Source organism: Psittacula echo (assembly GCF_963264785.1).
Source record: "Psittacula echo genome assembly, chromosome: 3".
Lineage (NCBI taxonomy): Eukaryota > Metazoa > Chordata > Aves > Psittaciformes > Psittacidae > Psittacula > Psittacula echo.
In genome coordinates, this window is record NC_137736.1 from 25,360,536 (window position 1) to 25,378,493 (window position 17,958).

At 33.6% G+C, this 17,958-nt stretch overlaps 1 protein-coding gene across 2 annotated transcripts in view; it reads left to right on the forward strand.

Annotated features, from left to right (window-relative positions):
- NCAM2 (neural cell adhesion molecule 2) overlaps positions 1–17,958 on the forward strand; it is a gene marked incomplete at both ends in the record, with an annotated part of 278,388 nt that overhangs the window by 205,808 nt on the left and 54,622 nt on the right. For both annotated transcript variants that reach the window (XM_080614205.1, XM_080614206.1), the window contains 2 exons: positions 924–1,020; positions 9,894–10,067. In XM_080614205.1, the coding sequence (XP_080470331.1) occupies positions 924–1,020; positions 9,894–10,067 (271 nt within the window). The remainder of the gene's footprint in view (positions 1–923; positions 1,021–9,893; positions 10,068–17,958) is intronic.

A 17,958-nucleotide genomic window follows, 5' to 3' on the forward strand; every position in this document is an offset into this window, starting at 1 on the left:
TTATTGACTTGACCAAATTTGAAATGACTCAGAAATAGTCTATAGCAAATCATAGTCCTTAATTAATTCACAATAAAGTATAACTGGTGTCTCCAGCCCATCTCACCTGTTCCAGGGATGACATACTGTCTTCCTACACAGGCACAGAAGAAGTTAGTTTTCTTCATTTCTGTCTAGTTTCAGGCTTATGTCCGAGCGTAAGCTTCTCAGTTGCCATAGGAAAAAAGGCTGAGAAACTATAAAGCTAAGCTGACTGGGGGACTTACTTCAGATCCCAAGCAAGAGGTTTACAATGCACTGAAAAAAATCTCAACTTTTCTTTTCCTAAAGTCCAAGCAAGTAACCTTGATTCTGTAGTAGAGGATATATATTCTAAGAAACATAGTCTTACTCTTGTTTGAAGGTCATCTTTAGGGTTTTGTTTAACCCAATGTTGTTAAGTAACCTTAACAACATAAAATATGCTTCACAGTCTGTGGCTTTCCCATTCTACTGTCACCTGAAGAGTTGGTCAGGTAAGCTAGATTCCAGTGAGGCATTACCTCCCTATGTTATCCATGATTTCTTCTGTCATAAATCCTTACTCAACTGAATTTACAGTTGAGCTACATTCCGTTACATCTACTTTCTCCTCCCCACACCCCCCCGGTGTATCGTGAATCCTGCAGATAATAAAAAGGAAAATATTATTCTTGCAGCACCTATAGGAATCGACAATTTTCATACCTTTAATTGCCTATTTCAGTCAAAATATCAGTTTGTGCAAATAGCAGTATAAAAAAATACAAAGTCTATTAGATTTTTTTCTTGTTTAAAAGTAAAATTATAAAATTGAGCAATGTCCCCATTTTTCATTCTGATTTTTTTTTAAACTCTGATATTTAATTAGAAACCAATATTTACAAACTATATTCATTTTAAAGATTGCTCCCACATCTGACAGTGATTTTGGACGGTATAATTGTACAGCCACAAACAGAATAGGAACAAGATATCAGGAGTATACACTTGGTCAAGCTGGTAAGTATAAAGTTGTTCCCTTAAGTATTTTTCCTATTTTAATCAAAATTAAGTTCAAAGAAACTTTTCTATTTTATTTCTCTGGAAGTTGAGCTGCACTATAAAGTAAAATAAACCATTTCCCTCTGAATATGAATCTTCTTTGTTTTTAATTGTAAGGTCTTCGGATATGGGAAGAAATAAATTAGTAACTTTTTTCCTTTGCCCTTACTACATCCTACATTTATAACTGTATTTTCATTACTTCAGTGGAGAGATATGGTTTGCAGGCAGTAAAAATAAGAAAGAATTTGGAAAGACTTTTTTCCTTTTTCTCCCTGGTATTTTCTTGATAAACCAAGGATGTCAAATGGTTCAAATACTTCTTGTCTTCATTTGCACTCTTAGTTATTTAAAAGCTGATTTTGATCCGGAATGCTAGGTTTAAATTTAAGTTGTGACATATTCTACAACCAACTGTTACAGAATTTCTGAATATTTTTAGGTCCATCTATAGTTGTTCAGGAAAATATAAAAATATGATTGTATGTTTGTTCTTTGACAGAAATAATTGTTCACTGAGAGCAAATGAGAGTTTCTTAGTATTCCTTTCAGGTATATTTTCTTGTGGAATGGACTAATTCTTGTTGAGCAAGCTTTGAGGTCTTCCAACATTTGTTATCAACATAGACGATGCAAATTGTTCCAGTTTTAATGACAACTATGGAGTAATAATGCAGTTTGTAGTACCAAAGGTACAGCCATACTGAAAGGTATACACCCCTTGTGATGCATTGTTACAGACTATTTTCATCATGTAACTGTCAGGTCATACCATACTGCCAGATTGACTGATACTTATTGATGGAGACAGATAGAAACAAAGTCTTGTATATTTAAAAAAAGAAAAAAAAAAGGGAAGTTGTATATTTTTTATGCTCTTCAGTGTTTCAGCTGTAACTTTTGGTTATTTTATTTTTTTTAATAATAAAATAATCTCTTTGGAGCCCTGATGGGAGGACTTTTGGGGGTTCTTTGCTGAAATGTGCACTTCCAGTCATAGGTAGGCTTTCTTACTCAGCCTGGTGTTTTAATTTTTATAGTTTTCCTCAATAGGGTGATTATTTTCTTTTGGTTTCTCAGGAGTTATAAAGAATAGTTGTTTATTAAGAAATTTCTTAGTTGTACACAGCATGTAAAATTTTTCTCATTACCTCTAAAGGAGGGATTACTGGCACACACTTTCACCATTAATACTACACTATTTTTTTGTCTTTGAACAGTGATCAAAAGTGCTGAGCTTCCTAACATAGGAAAATGTGGGGTTTTATTGACAAAACAGATTTCTATGTGCTACAATTTTACATTATCCAGAAGACCCATTCCCCTTAATTTTAGAACTTTTGAAGGATATTACCTGTATTGTTAATCTTTTCATAGCTACATGTGACTAATGAGAAATATATTACCTTTTTCTCTTGCATGTAACCATCCCTAGCCCTAGCTAAGTTCTGATTTCATACAATACATTCTTTACTTTCTGTTTTACAAATCTCTCCCCAATATAAGGATCCACACACTTTTAGTCATACCTAGAATAATTTTATTTTTTGTGAAAAGAAATTCCAAAAGTGAACAGTTTGTAGAATCTTCAATCATGTTCATGATTATTTAACTGGTTGATCCCATTTATTTCAGTGGAATTACTTGAACAATTGAGTTTCCATAACAGAGCTAAAATTTTGACTCATCAGTACTGATGAGCAGCTCATCAGTACTACATATGGCATTAAATATGAAAAGTGAATACTCTTCTGTGATGTTCAAAATTGACATAGTAAGAGAAATGCTCTAAATTTTAAGGAAAGCCAACTAATTTCTATTCCATTATTAATTTCTATTCTGTCTATAATTAAGAAATCTCAAGACATACAGGAAGTTAGCACTGATTTGAACAGGTAAACTACATCTATTATGTGTATATTACTTCTGTCATCATTTAATTTAGGAAGTAGATTTAGCTCTCTAGAAAATCTCAGGGCATGATTATATAAAGATTTGTGGCTGGCATGCAATTTGCAGAATTACATTAAATTCATCAAACATAAGGACTGTACATAACCCTCTGCTTTTAGTCAGTTACATCTATTTCTCTTCAGTAGCATGCTGTCTCTTTAGGTTAACATGTGTATCTGTAAATTCAACAGCAGCAGTGATTCTGCCTGTCCTGCTGGGCTAGGTGCTACACTTGTCTCCAGAGTATCATCTCTAGGATTTGTTATGTGTGACACTTCAATGGAAGGGAAAAGCAGTGTAAATACAGTGTGAAATCTGCCAGAATAATTTCTCAATTTCTTAGTCTGGAAGGCAGAAGACTTGCCACTAGAAAACAGTCTTAAAATCAGGATAGGAATGGGAAGGAAAAACCCCACTTGCATCTCTCTGGTGTCTTACCTCTCAGGACAGAAAAAAAATGGGAAAATTGAACAGTAATGCCAATGAAAGCAGAGAAACTCAGGTTTGGGTTTTGCTGTGCACTGTTTTTTCATAAAGCTGTATGTACTTACAAGAGCATCTCAGCACATATAGTATCTGATGATATTTCTCTTAGATTTGCGAAACAGTATCCAGAACATTGCAGTGCATGATACTGCATGATGATTATTCTAATAATCAATTTTAATAAAAAGTATTTTCCATTATTAATTGGAAAAGAACACAATATTTTGATTATGTATTGTACTTCAGCAAATTCTCACATGAGAGCCCTGATAATTCAAGAAGGAGCAAATAACTCCATGCAAGCTGTATTTTTTTTTTTTTTTTTTTGCTTTTTAATATAACAGAAATGTTACTGATGCAGTTTTCAAACAGCTTACTATTTTCTACTATTGCAACTGTGTAGCATTTTTTCAGTTCTTCAGAAAGCTTGATGAATACTTAAAAAAGTATTGGAATTATGAAAAGGTAAGTCAGGGTATGTTTAGTGAGTGTGTGATGAATAAAGAATTATGGGAAGTTATTATGAAAAGCATGAGCTATATATAGACATTCTATATAATGACATGAAATTAATATGTATCCTTAACTTTGTAGTGTAGAATTTATGTGGGGCTAGGTGTGTCAGGCTCCATTATGCTAGGCACTACTTACAGGATTGTAATGCATAATATTCAGTATTCTGAAAGATTTACATTGTTAGCATTTGCATCTAAATAGACTTTTTTAAAAAATAAAAACCTGCAAATAACAAATGTAGTTCACTGCTACAAGTTTTGCACTTAAGCTAGAATAAGCTGGAAATAAAAAGCAACCAGGGAGATGGAGGATAAAGCCACCACAATAATTACAGATATAAAATGTCAAATGCAGCTTTCTTTCTAGTTTTACTATCTTTGTTGCTTCACTTTGGTAGATTAGGAAGCCCTAATGATTGATAGGTTCCATATTAAAGCCCATAAAACTTTTTCATGCATTTCAATACAGACAGATTTCCTTCTGTCTTTGACTGTAAGTACTAATGCTGGGGCATAGCATACTTTCACAATGGTTCTGTCAGGAAAAATAAATAATAGTTCTAGCTTGGAGACAGTATTAGGCAAAGTCTGCTGGTACGATAAATTTTACAAATAATTGTCATTTTACTGAATAGTTTCCTCTTAAAATTCTGCAGGAATGACTTGTTGCGTCATGTTTTGTTCTATTTTTCTGCTTTGCTAGTTTTCAGCAGAATCAAACTACCCTTTTTTTTAATTTACTACAAGTTAAAATGTAATCGTACTGTCACAATGCCATTATCTTTATTTCTGTTGCCCTTCTTAAGAAATTAGACTTACCAACGATAGAAAAAGTTTTCTTTCAGAATTTAGACACGATTTGCAACCATACCATGTTATATGGCAAGAAAACTATACCTGTTCACTTAAATTATACAGACCTACTGGATCAGCCTGAATTCCAGACACTTTAAACCTTTCAAAACAATTGAAGAATTGCAGACTAAGTTTTCACACTGAAAGGTGCTGGCCTTTACTGGTAAATGCTGAGAAACTTCTGTGCTTTTTAAAAGGTTAATCACATTTTAATCACCTGACTTGTGGTGATCAACTCTTGAAAATACCATATGGTTGACATCCTCCTTTTTTCATTGCTTAAGCATTTAAATTGCTTTATAACTAACATGTAGAATGTGAAAAGAACCAGTCTTTTTCATTTCTTGCCACTGCAAATTTATTACTTCACATCACAATCACAACTTCTAGAAGCCTTCTTATGCTCTGTTTTTTCTCTGTGACAGGCTTAGGCTTTGGCAAGCCAGGTGAGCTTGGCAGATTATCCCAATGGCTTTCAAAGCCTAAGATGAGCACAGATATTCCTAGATTTGCCCAGCTGTAGCTTAGTCATATTTTGTGAAATATCAGTATTCAGAAAGATGATATTAACTAGCAAAGCATTTTTCCTTTCTGTTATTTTAAATGTTTTTTTATAGATAAACTTGACTTTTCAAGTAAATATTTTCTTTAAATATTAATGTTTATTTTGCACATAGCAGTGTACAGCAGGACCGAATCCAGAGATCCTAGAATATAAATCCCGATTCACTTCTACATCTCACGGACTTACTCAGATTTTGCTTTCCCCTTCTTCTATTCTGGGATGGCAAAGGGGTTAAAAGTTCAGATAAACAGTCTGACTCACCTTTTTACCTCAGTCTTTTTTCAGTCTTTGCACGTAGAATATACTTTCATTTTTAATGAAGGTTGAGATTCTGATCTTATAATATCATGCCTGGAACTGCACTCAACACAGACTTAAAGTGGCTAAGTGTTAACAGGATCAACTGCTGGCAGAAATCGTATTAATAGACAGTGAACATAGTTTAAAAATTAGCTATGAGGCTAACCTGTAGAATTAATATTGAAATTTTTCTCAATTGTAAGGAAGCATAAGCATGTACTATTTCATGGAGATTTTTGACTCCAAAGGTCTAGTCTGTAGCCCCATCTCTTTCCCTACCCTGCTCCAGATACTACTTACATTCAGCATTTAGACATAGTTGCTTTCAGCCAATATCTATATGCCAGATATACAGAGACAGGAAAAGCTGCAAAACTGCACTAGGAACATATCGACACAACACGGGAGACAAGAGCTAATTGGAAGATGAATCTCTGACCCCACTACCTACTCTCACATTTCACTTCCTTTTCCCAATTTACACCAGGACTGCTATACTCTCAGAAGGAAAATTTTCTTCCATAAAACTATCAGCAAAAATAGCTTGAAAAGAAAATTCAGAATGGTGGTCATTTATTGAATGAGTTGAGTAATCATAGTACTAGACTTGAAAGAGTGCTTACATATCAGTGGAGATAAAGATATAGTCATAATTTTTTGTGTACGTCTCTATCAGCTGCACTAATATTTTTGGAACCAAACCAGTACTACTTAATTTAGGCCAATGTATCACAAACTTCATCCGTGCTAACCAGCTTTATGTGCCGAATATAAAATACATCAAGTTATTCTTTGGGGATTGTTTTTGTTTTATTTTTTAAGGGATTCCTTAACATCGTATGTGAATGCAGTCACTTACTGAACAGAAGAATAGACGCTGTGGAAAGAAGATGAAGTTGACTAAGTGTCTCACACTTGTTTCTTTTAATGACTTATTTTAATTTAAAGGGTGCGCTTTTAAGGAATTATCCCTTGTTTTGACAGAAGTGTAATTGACAACAAAGATAGCAGTGGAACTTCTGAGAAAGTGTTATCGGAATCTGTGCCATCACTAGGTGATCTTTAGATCATAATAAAGAAAGCCCCTACTTTCTTTACTATATAGTCCTTCAACTTATATCCATAAAAGCATATAAAGGGTTATCAGTGCCTACAGCTGAACTATAATATTCATTTGATTAGTCTTAGAAGAAAAGAACAAGAAGCACCCACAGTTCTATCCTTCCAGATGCAGAATTCAGAGTACACAACTTTACAAATTAATCTTCACTCCTGATAAACATTGAGCCAAAAGCCTTGCAATTCTAACATAAAAATCATGGCGATGCTCCAGATAATTTCAGCCGACAGGGAAAAGCTCAAATGCTGAAATATTTATCTAGATCAGGACCAGAGGGCTGTTTACTTTGCATGATCAAATTCATACTCATTAGAGAACTACAGAATTAAATTCAGTTAATTATGTTGCTTATGATCTTTGGGAAAAAAATTCTAGATTTGTCTAGCCTGAAAAAGATAGTAGGTATTTTATTCTATCTTTATGGAACTGCTAGTATTTGTTACTGATTCTGACTAGGAATGTATCTCCTGTTGTATTTTCTTCAGTTAAATTCACTCTTAAAAAGTTATATAGTTCAACTCTGAAAACTGCATAAAAGTTACCTACATGCTTGGGTTGTTTGTATTGTGGGATGCGTACTTAAAATAGTATTGTGGATGTACTTCACACTTAAATGAGTTTTAAGCATATTGTATTGTGCTAGTTAGGCAAAGTATTTTACTGGCTTTTCACAGAATCTTCATTTTATGCTTGTTACCAAATGGAATCATATCTTTATTTGTCAGAAACTATACTTGAATCTGCAGTAGAGAACATAAAGTTCTTCTTGAAGAATGTCTTCTTCCCTATGCCATGTTAGTTACAGTTAATCTTACGCAAACATAAAGACACAAGGAAAAGTGATCTCCTGAACATTATGAAAGTCAAGAACAAATTGTATATGTAAATAACACACTTCTGTTTCATACCATTGATCAAATAATTGTTCTGATTGAAACTGAAGTAACAGTAATTGTCTTATAAAAAGAGCATACAAAAACTAATATAAAAATACCCTGAGTGTAATCAAATATTCATTCAACCTTAATCAAAACTTTTTCTTTCGTATTGAAATCTGTTAACAGAAGAGAAATAAAAGTGTTTGGAAACTATTTCTAATATTATAGGTATCCACAGCAGCTTTCAGCTTGCAGTTAAATCCAAACAGCATTTATCTTCAGTACTGCTGAACTATAATCTTCCCAAGTGACTGGTATCCACATCATTCATACAGTGATATGCTGCTTCACTTCGGCTATCCTGGATTGCTTTTGCTGGCATTCTTATGCTGTATTTTTCCCACTTCTGTCAGAACAGTCGTTTGAGCTAGGAAGAGAAAGAATAGTGCTTAAGGTACTGTGGCTATCAGAGAAAAAGAATAAAATTGCTCTCAGCTATAATGAGAACCTGCAGGAAAGGAGTCACAGGCTGGTTCTAATCCTCGTTCTCTGATTTTGGGATCAGTGCTTATGCAGCAAGCAACTCATAACTGTTTCTTCAACATTAGATATCCTGATGAAATGAATGTTTCCTGAAATAAGATAGGATTGGAGGGTTTGTACCCCTCAAGCAGAGATTTGCATTCTACTCAAAACTTTAATGTCATAGATTGATATAGTTGGGTCTTTAAGTAAATAATACTAAAATTATTCATCCATGTAAATAAATCTATGCTGGTTTTAACCTGATAAGCACCAAGTACTAGAAGTTTTAGGAGACCTGTGTTCAGAAATGGTGACTATAAGAGGTATGATACTAGCATTAATACACTCTGACAACTGGAAAAAATTAGGTGCCTGATATTAAAAGGTTATACAGATCAGCCCCTTTACAGTAGCTGTGGAAGGTGCCCTTTTCCTGAGAATTTGTGGCTGAATATGTCCTTATATCCATTCTTAAATATTTTATTAACATTTTTTGGCTCATTTTCATTCACGTACAATATTGGGTGAAGCTCATACTGATTCTCTGTGTATTCCCAACTCTCTGACAGCCCTTGAATAAAGACTGCATTTTATGTAAATAATTCAGTACCCACTAACCAACTGATAGGCTTTGGCTCAAATTCTTACATGTCCTTATAAAAATATCTTCCATACCATGCAGACAAAAGTAATGCCAAACATGCAAGCAGGTATGAAACAAAATTGTCAGGTATATCAGAAAAGAAATTTTTAATGGTGTTTCAGATCCCTGGTATTCTGTCTGCAGAACTAAAATTCTTCCTAGTATTTTAAATTTTTTATAGTTATTACACTTTAAAATGTAGGACAATTAGAAAAGTTAGTCTTTAGTCTTCCATGTGTTTCGTCTTACGTTGTAAAAGTAACATGATGTTTCTCTTTTTAAAGATGTACTGCTCCCAAGGTTATTTCTTTGCTTTTGTTTCATATTTAGCATCTCAACGCGTACAGACACCTGCTTTATTTTCATAGTTCTTTTCTATGTTGAAAGACACGTACTTGATTTCAAATAAAATGTTTCTTTCAACCTATAACATAGATTATTTCTTAAACAGAAAAGAGAATAGAAACCTTCCATTTATATTCCTTTCTAGTAGCTTGGAATCCCGTCTTCTGAAAAAAAAAAAAAAGGATTCATGTTGTCACCTGTATTTCAGAGTTTCATAAAAATTTGTACATTTTTGTCTTAATCTTATTTAGAAGAATTCAGACTCTGAATGACGTATTTAGCCATAACTGTTACTCTTGTTAAATTGGATTTAAAGTTTGTTATTCTCTTTCACATAATTGTACAGTAAACAAATTCATCTCTTACATTTCCTTATGATGAAATTAACTATTAAAAAAGATTGTATTATAAAACAAAGGCAGAAATTGAAAGTGGTTTTGCATAATTCTATCATACAAGAAAATAGATGTGGTTTTCTTTCAGCTCTCAAAAAGCTTAAGCTCTTTATCTAATTTAAACATTATGACATCATATTGTAGATTTATTTTTTCACATTTTAAGAGGTAAGGAAACTGGGGTAAATTATCAACTGTTTAGGTCTGTCTGGTTGCTGCTGATTATTAAATTAATGTTTGTAATTTTTTAGATGTGCCATCAAATCCTTATGGAGTACGAGTTTTAGAGTTATCACAAACTACTGCCAAAGTTTTGTTCAATAAGCCAGATTCACATGGAGGTGTGCCCATTCATCATTACCAAGTGGATATAAAAGAGGTAGCCTCAGAAACATGGAAAATAGTTCGCTCCCATGGAGTTCAAAGTAAGTACACAAGAAATAAATGCTGAGGTGGAATGTTTACATAGAGCCATGTTAACATAATACATTCAGCAGATCCTCATTTCCTTGCATCCATATTTACCCTTCAATTTTTTTAACAGGCACTGCAAGTTAAAGCAATCCCAACTGTCTTCTGATTTATATAGCAGGAGGTGAATGATAGTTTTGCAGCTGTCAGCACAGTGATGGGAGAAAAAATATAGCATAGCATATGATCTAATGTGTGTTATTTCTTTACCTTTTGCAACCCATATCCCACACACAAAAATGCAGACCATGTTCCAAATTATGGAAGTATTTTAAAGAAACATATGATGAACATGTAGTTAACATATATTCAAAGAAAGACTTCTTATCTTCTGTTTTTCTTAACCAAACACAGAAACTGTGTGTATAAATGTAATACTGTAAAACATAGTAGCATTAATTTTAGTCCAGTAAGCTAGTTTTTCTTTCAATACTAGAAGATCTAAAGAAGACAGTGTGTTTCCTCCAGTTGCAGGGCATACACATCAATGAACATTAGTCTACCTCTTCCCTTTTTTTCATGCTGTTTCAGAACAAGTTTGACACTTTTTTGTCATAGCTGTTTCCTTCAGCAGATGGGCAATAACTTTCTCTGATGGGAACTACACTATACCAAATACAAAAAATGGAGTGACCATTCCGAGTAATAGGGTGCAGTGTACTCAAATGAGACCAAGCCCAGTGGCTACAGAGTGCAATCATACAGATGCATAATTTAAATGTAAAGCCAGAACAACAAAAAAAAAAGTTCTGTGTTAACTTTGTAGAAAAGTGTATTTACCTTGCTTCCCATAAAACTTTATTTTCTATTATTTCTGTTAGTGTGAAGTTTATGAGAAGATTAATTGATTACATTAGGGAAAGATGTATAACTTGACAGACTGTTGTTATTAGAGTTGGCTGGAGCTTCCTTCGAAAGTTCACATTGATTTAGAAACATTCTTGTAGTATTACATGCTTTTATGTTGTAAACAGTTAATTTTGAAGGTTTCTGTATAACATGATTTGATCTTCTTGGAACTATTTTAGTACAATAACTGTTTGAATTGTAATTTATTCTGAAAAACAGAGTAAAATGGCAGGTACAAAACCCTGCAATTCTCATGAAGACAATACCACTGTGAAGTAGATTGTGGGTATTTAGGATCTCTGCTGCCATTCCTAGTAAAATTGAATATACAGCTTCTTTGAGAAAAAGGCTCTAAATGCTGCCATGTTGTTTCCCTATGTCTTCCTTTTTCCAATCTGCCTTTTTGTAGTTTATTCTCCTTTCTCACTTAGAAATTTTCAGGGGGTTTGCCTTCTTTCAACCACATATTTTCCTCTTCATTTCATTGTCCCCCAACTATACCACTGAGAGTTTTGCTGAAAAAACAAAATAGGTCACACTGGTTTTGAACATCTTAAAGGTACCTCTGAATAGAATGTATTACCAAAGACTACTCTGAGTTATGACAAAACCTAGTAAATATGAAAACAAACTGAAAAGTCGTCTTGGTCTCCATCTAGATATACTTAGTAATAGTTAAATATTGGGAAGGTAAACTTTACTGAGAGGACATTGGACAGTATTAAAAATTAATGCTACATCCATATTTAATTAATGATGTTTTCTGAAATCTCTATCCGCATACCCCTGTTTAGAAAGATTGAGATTGTATATAATTTGTTTCTCTTATCTCTGAACTGCTTTAGAAATCGAAAACTATTTCAGAATTTCAAATATTTGCTAAGAAAGAGCCATCTTGGTTTTGTAAATGTTGGTGCTATACTACTTAATTTGATAGAGAAATCAAAAGGGACACAGTCGCATTTATTGGAAGTTCTTGCATGTATTCTGTAATGAGTTAAAAACTTGTTTTATTTGTGAGGTGCTATAGGGCCAAACCAGAAAAATAAGATACGCTACCAGAACACATACTGAACAGCCCAGAACAAAGTCTTTGCAGTTGAAGATGTCAAAAAACACTCCTAGTGACCTTTATTAAAATGAAAATACTGCTAAATGTAGCTGGAATCTTTCTGAAAAAAATACCAGTCTTTGCTTGTTTCCAGTAAGTTTTCTGAAACATCTGATTAATCTCCTCTCCATTTATGTTTTAGCCTACTTAGAGTGTCAAGGTAGGATAACATTGAGATATCCTCTTCTAACTCCCTACTTGCAGTTCGTGAAAAAAATTTTAAAGAGGCTTTTCTTAGTGGAAAGCTTTTAATTTTTCTTTATGCTTTTTGAGACCTTTAGGATACTTTTAAGTCTTTTGAATGATAATAGAAATTGCATGTTTTTCAGATAGTTTCTCATCTTGCTTTGGTAACTAAGAACCACTTCCCCTCTGTGCCTCAACATCTTCTCAACTGAGTGAGGAAGATGTTAGGCTACACACAATCAGTATTCTGTATTATGATTTGTAGTTGTGTCATCATAATTTCCATACCTGGTCAATATTCCTTAATGGAAACAAAATCACTTTTTTTCATCTGTTCATATTTTAGGGACAAGTTTATGGCTAAGATTCAAATATAAATGCTGTTTACACAGGGACTGTTAATTGCTTGCACATCTCAAGTAATGATGTATACATAATGCATGAGTCATAATTTTTTCCCCAGCAGCCAATGATAAACTATGCTGAAATTTCACAGGATATCCTTTTATCAGACTGATTTAACGTGAAAGTGCTAAAACAGCACTGCAGCCCTTTCTTGCTATTCTTCAATGAAGGTAATATGCAACTTCTGAAACCATTTTTCAAAGGAAAGAGGGAGAAAAACCTACATGCAGGAGAAAGTTACGCCTAGAAGACTGTTAGCCTTCCAGTACAGAGACTGCGAAAACTAAACTGCATCTTCCAATCCCTCTCTACTGTGAGCAGAAGGAATAGTGTAGTTGTCTTCATACAGTCACAGAGGACAGCCATAAACTCATAAGGTTTATGAAAGCTATATTTCTCAATGAAACAAATGTGGAAATATCTGTACAGAAGTTAGTTTGTAACTAAAGTATTAATAAAAGATTGATAGATGTTTCAAAAAGTTTTTAAAAGAAATTGCCTCTGCGGCTAGTAAGTCATTAATTTTCTTGTTATTATGACCCAATAATTATGTCTAAAAACTATAAGTAGAATCACAGTTGTCTGGTTTTATTTATGCAAAATATACAATAGATGCTTACAAAAACTGTTATGTAAGCAATAGTCCAGTAAATATAGATAAGTTTAATCAGAAAAATTAAGCTGTATGAAATAGATTCGGTGCAAATCTACTCAATCAGCCTGCAGTTCACTTCGTCTAGGAAGGATACTGCTGATTTCTTCAAGGAATCCCTCAAAACAGTGGCTTTTGACTCTAACTGTACTAGTTTGAACTGTTTTCAGGTCAAATTAAGGAGAAAATTCCAGTTTTGGAGCTGTAGCCAAGAATATCTGTTTCCTTATTACCTCCTCGTTGTCTTTTATAATGAAGAAAATATTGTTTGAAAGTCTGCTGATAGCAGCTATTGAAGGAGAGCACAGAGACTGAACAATCAATAAATCTGATACACCAGCTTCAGCCTATAAAAGTCATAATCAACACTGTCATAGTTCACCAAGAGCTCAGTGAGCAAAAGGTAGCCAGATTTTTTCCTCCACTTGTTAGGTGCTCTTATAAACATGAGAATTGTTTTGTTGAAGGATAGCTGCAAATCTGTGGATAGCTGCACTTTACAGTCACGGTGCAGTGGGGCTCCCTGTGGGCCGGAGTCCTGAGGGGAGGTGGGTGGTTAGGGACAGTCATGGCTAACAGTGCCCTCAGGACCCAGACGTTTATAACCCTGTCAGTAGTGTGAAGAAGACTATTGATCTTGAAGTAACAGAAGCGCAGATAATAGGAGCAAGGTTCATTCGCTAAGGAGCATTTGCATCCTTTCAGCAAGACAGCTGGTAAATCCCTGAGTGTGAGATGTTGCCCATGCACCATCAAGAAGGGCATAACAATCAGTGAAATGCACTTGCCATGCTTTTCTCTGTAGACACAAGGAAACCAGCATGAAGGCCTAAGATACCTGTGCTGGGAAAAATTGACTTACCACAATCTTCTGTGTGATTTTGTTAAAAAAAAAAAAAAAAAAAAAAAAAAAGAGATTTGCTATTCCATTTCTGAGTAATCAGCAGACTTCATAAGAAAAAGCCTGCATTATTAAAAGCCTGTGAGATTCACTGGTATAACTCTAATAGTGAAGCAATTGAGTTCTTGTTTTGTCTTAATAGAATTATAAACATCAGTAATTCTGGTTCAGAGGCAGCAAATAGTGCATTCATAATGAAAAGGATAATAAAAGGGACTTAGTTGTACACAAACCTAAACCACTGTGAAGGTGTACTTGAAATGTGAAAAAAACATGCTCTGAAAATTTCTTCAACAGGAATACAAAAAACTTTATTTCACATCAGTCAACAAAAAAAAAAAAAAAAAAAAAAAGAAATGCAACACACCAAGCAAAACAAAATGTATGGACTTTTTTAGTGTCTTTAAGTATTGTTTTTTTCAGGAGATGTTCTATTGAGTTTCAAGTCCTTTGAGCGAATTATTCCTGGACTTAGTTCAGCATTTGTAGGATATTAACATAAAATGTTTTTTACAATGGAAATATTTCCAAAAGCATGGGGTATTTTTTTTAAAAAAAAAAAAAAGCAAACCAGAAAATTAATGTAAGAGATGCTTTTCTGAATCTGTTTGCGTTTTGACGTTTAATAGTCAAGTATGTTTTCTCTTTTGATATCTGAGATTTTTCTTTGGGTGGCAGAAAGCAGAAGCTTTATGAAATTACATGCCAAATATATGATTAATTATTGAATGCATTTCTTGTAAATGTATTTCATGCAGTAATATCAAGACACATCAAGAGATGCTTTATCAACATATGCTTATGCTTTTTTATTGAATATTCTATGGAAGGAAACAATAATGTTCAAAGTCATATGGTAGCATAATCAGGCTGTGTATGGAAAGCGATTAAATCTTTATTTAACATGTGTTTTTACAACTTTCCATTATAATGCAAAATGAAAGGATGCAAAATATTAAAACCTAAGAAATGTTGAAATATTTACTCTTTGTACAAGAAAAGGAAATCCATTGATTGATGGACAAGTGGCATTTAGCTGCATATCTGAAAAACAAGCATAACAAATGAAAATAATTCTTTTTTAAGAAAAAACATACTAAGGAAGTGTGTACAGCATCTTAATCTTATGCAAACTGAAGACCACTACGTTTATGATTTTAGTTTTAGCTGAAGATGTTTTCAAACTTTAAGCACTGCTGCTAGTATTTGATTTCAGCATAACTTTTTGCTGTCTCTCTGGTTCTTGACAATTTGGATATCAAATCTGAAAGAAGTACTTATTTGTAATTTCACATTCAAATCTCAGCAGATTGAGTTCATTTTTTTCATCTAAGTGCATTAAATTTCATGTGCTTCATGAAATCATAGAATAATTCTGAAAGAAAGGGACCATCTGCTCCAGACTCCCCCAGGTCACAGCAGGGCCAGCTTCAAAGCCTTGTTAGGGCTTTGTCTTGAGTTTTGAATCTCTCTATACATGGAAATTTTGTATTAAGTGGCTTGTTTGTGAAATGAGGGGATTTTTAAAGAAGGTCCTGTCTGTACTATATTTTCATATGCATTTAAGTCTTATAGTAGAGTAGTATTATAGTAGAGAAATTATTTTCTGTTACCCAAGATATGTTTTTAAACTGCTGTGCTGTGTTATGCCTGGTACTAATACTCTTTTTACTACACATGTCCTTAAAGGGAATTATGTACATGCCAGTGTACATAATAGATATATGGGTTAGAATTCACAGGTACTATATCTTACATTATAGGTTTTGTACTTCCTGCTTCTTTTGTACTGAAGCATCGTAGTATGTAACCGTTGATTACTAAAACACTTACCCAGTGTAACAATAGTTCACCATTAAACTGGGAATTTTCAGATGGATTCTTGAGAGATATGAACCCCATATAATTTATACCTGAAGTTTCAGAGATTTTTGTACATGTTAAATGATGCCATAAGTAATTCAAAACACATTTCTGAGTTCTGAATTCAGCGTCAGCATCTGGTTCTCCATTTAGCAGTCTGGTAAGCAGGCAGTTTAAGGCCAGTGAAAACATGAATTAAAAAAAAATGTAAGGCCAAACCCCCATTATTTGTTGTCACTTTATACCAAGCTTGTACATCAGCATTCGACGCACAATATGGAGAATATTAAAATGTCACTTTATCAAATTGACCAAGTTAGTGGTTTAAGAAATTGTCTGTTGACAATATGCAATAATTGATAATACTGTAAAAAAAAAAAAAAAAAAAAAAAAAAAAAAGCCTAGATGATTCCTGATATCAGTTAATATACTAATGATACTGTTGCCAAGCCTAAACTCATGGGATTTGTATTTCAAAAGAAAATGAATGTTTAGCTTGATTCGAAACTAGTTTTCTCAGCTTAAACCAGCTTTGAAATGACAAGAATATGGGAGTTGCATGTATATGCAGGAGTTACTCAACTATAGTGATGTAAGATGCAATACAAATAACATGAATGAAAAGTCCTTAATTAAATTCTTCAGATAAAATGTCATGATGCAATTTGCAACATGTCATATGATTAAAAAAAAAAAAAATGTTAAGGAATGGATGCAATTTACAACCAATATAGATTACTATTAAATGGTAAGAAAAAGACCACTTTTTATCCAAATAAATTTGTGTGTATACCTGCATGTGAGAAAGTTATTCATCCCTCTAATTCTATCTCCTTTACTATTCTTGGCCTGCATCCAGCTTAATCTTTGCTGTAAAAGTGTCATGTGGATGGAAAGGTTTGACTATAAATAAATGCCTTAAACTAAATTACATGGATGGATTAGAGAACCTAGAAAGCGAGAAGAAGTGCAAAGGGAAAGGTAGGTTTAAATATTTCAGGGTTTTATGCAGACCTAAATCATCAGGAGAATGAAGTGTACTTTTCACGGTCAAAGGTGAAAAAATGTCATGAGTAGTGAAGAAAACCCAGACAATTTACTTCACAGCATGAGTTCATATCTAAAAGCAACTGAGCGTTATGCAGATATAACCACTGTCAATATACAAGAATTACTCTTATTTTCAATAGCTTGTAATTCTGTGTTTGCAATTGCGTTTAGTCAAACAGTCAAAGCTCACTGTAAAATGTGATTTATGTTCTTGTGCTTATTTTAAAGACACAGACTTGAAAAGCTGTAAGAACAAATGCAAGATACTTCAATTGCAAGAAATATGTAATAAATATTTTAATAAGCAATTAAATGGAGAATCAGTTATTCCAAATATATTTCTCTTAGTGTTCCTCTGTTCTATTAATTCCTGGCTAGTCCCTAATTGGTCCTTTTCAGGCTTTTTATGATGGCATGCTCTCAAAAAAATTTGCAGCTAACATGCTGATCTGGCTTGTAAAGGTAAATCTCCTTAAGTAAAGAATGATGCAACTCAATATTGGATATGAATAACTGATAAATGAGACTCATGGTGAAGCTGCAAACTTTGCCTTTCAAATCTGCATTTGTATTCATTTGCATTTATTTTGCATTGCCAATCTGCTTACAAGAGGTAAAGTGCATTTATGTTTATATGCATTTATAGAATCATAGAATAGTTAGGGTTGTAAAGGACCTTAAGATCATCTAGTTCCAACCCCCCTGCCATGGGCAGGGGACACCTCACACTAAACCATGTCACCCAAGGCCTCATCCAACCTGGCCTTGAACACCGCCAAGGGTGGAACATTCACAACCTCCCTGGGCAACCCATTCCAGTGCCTCACC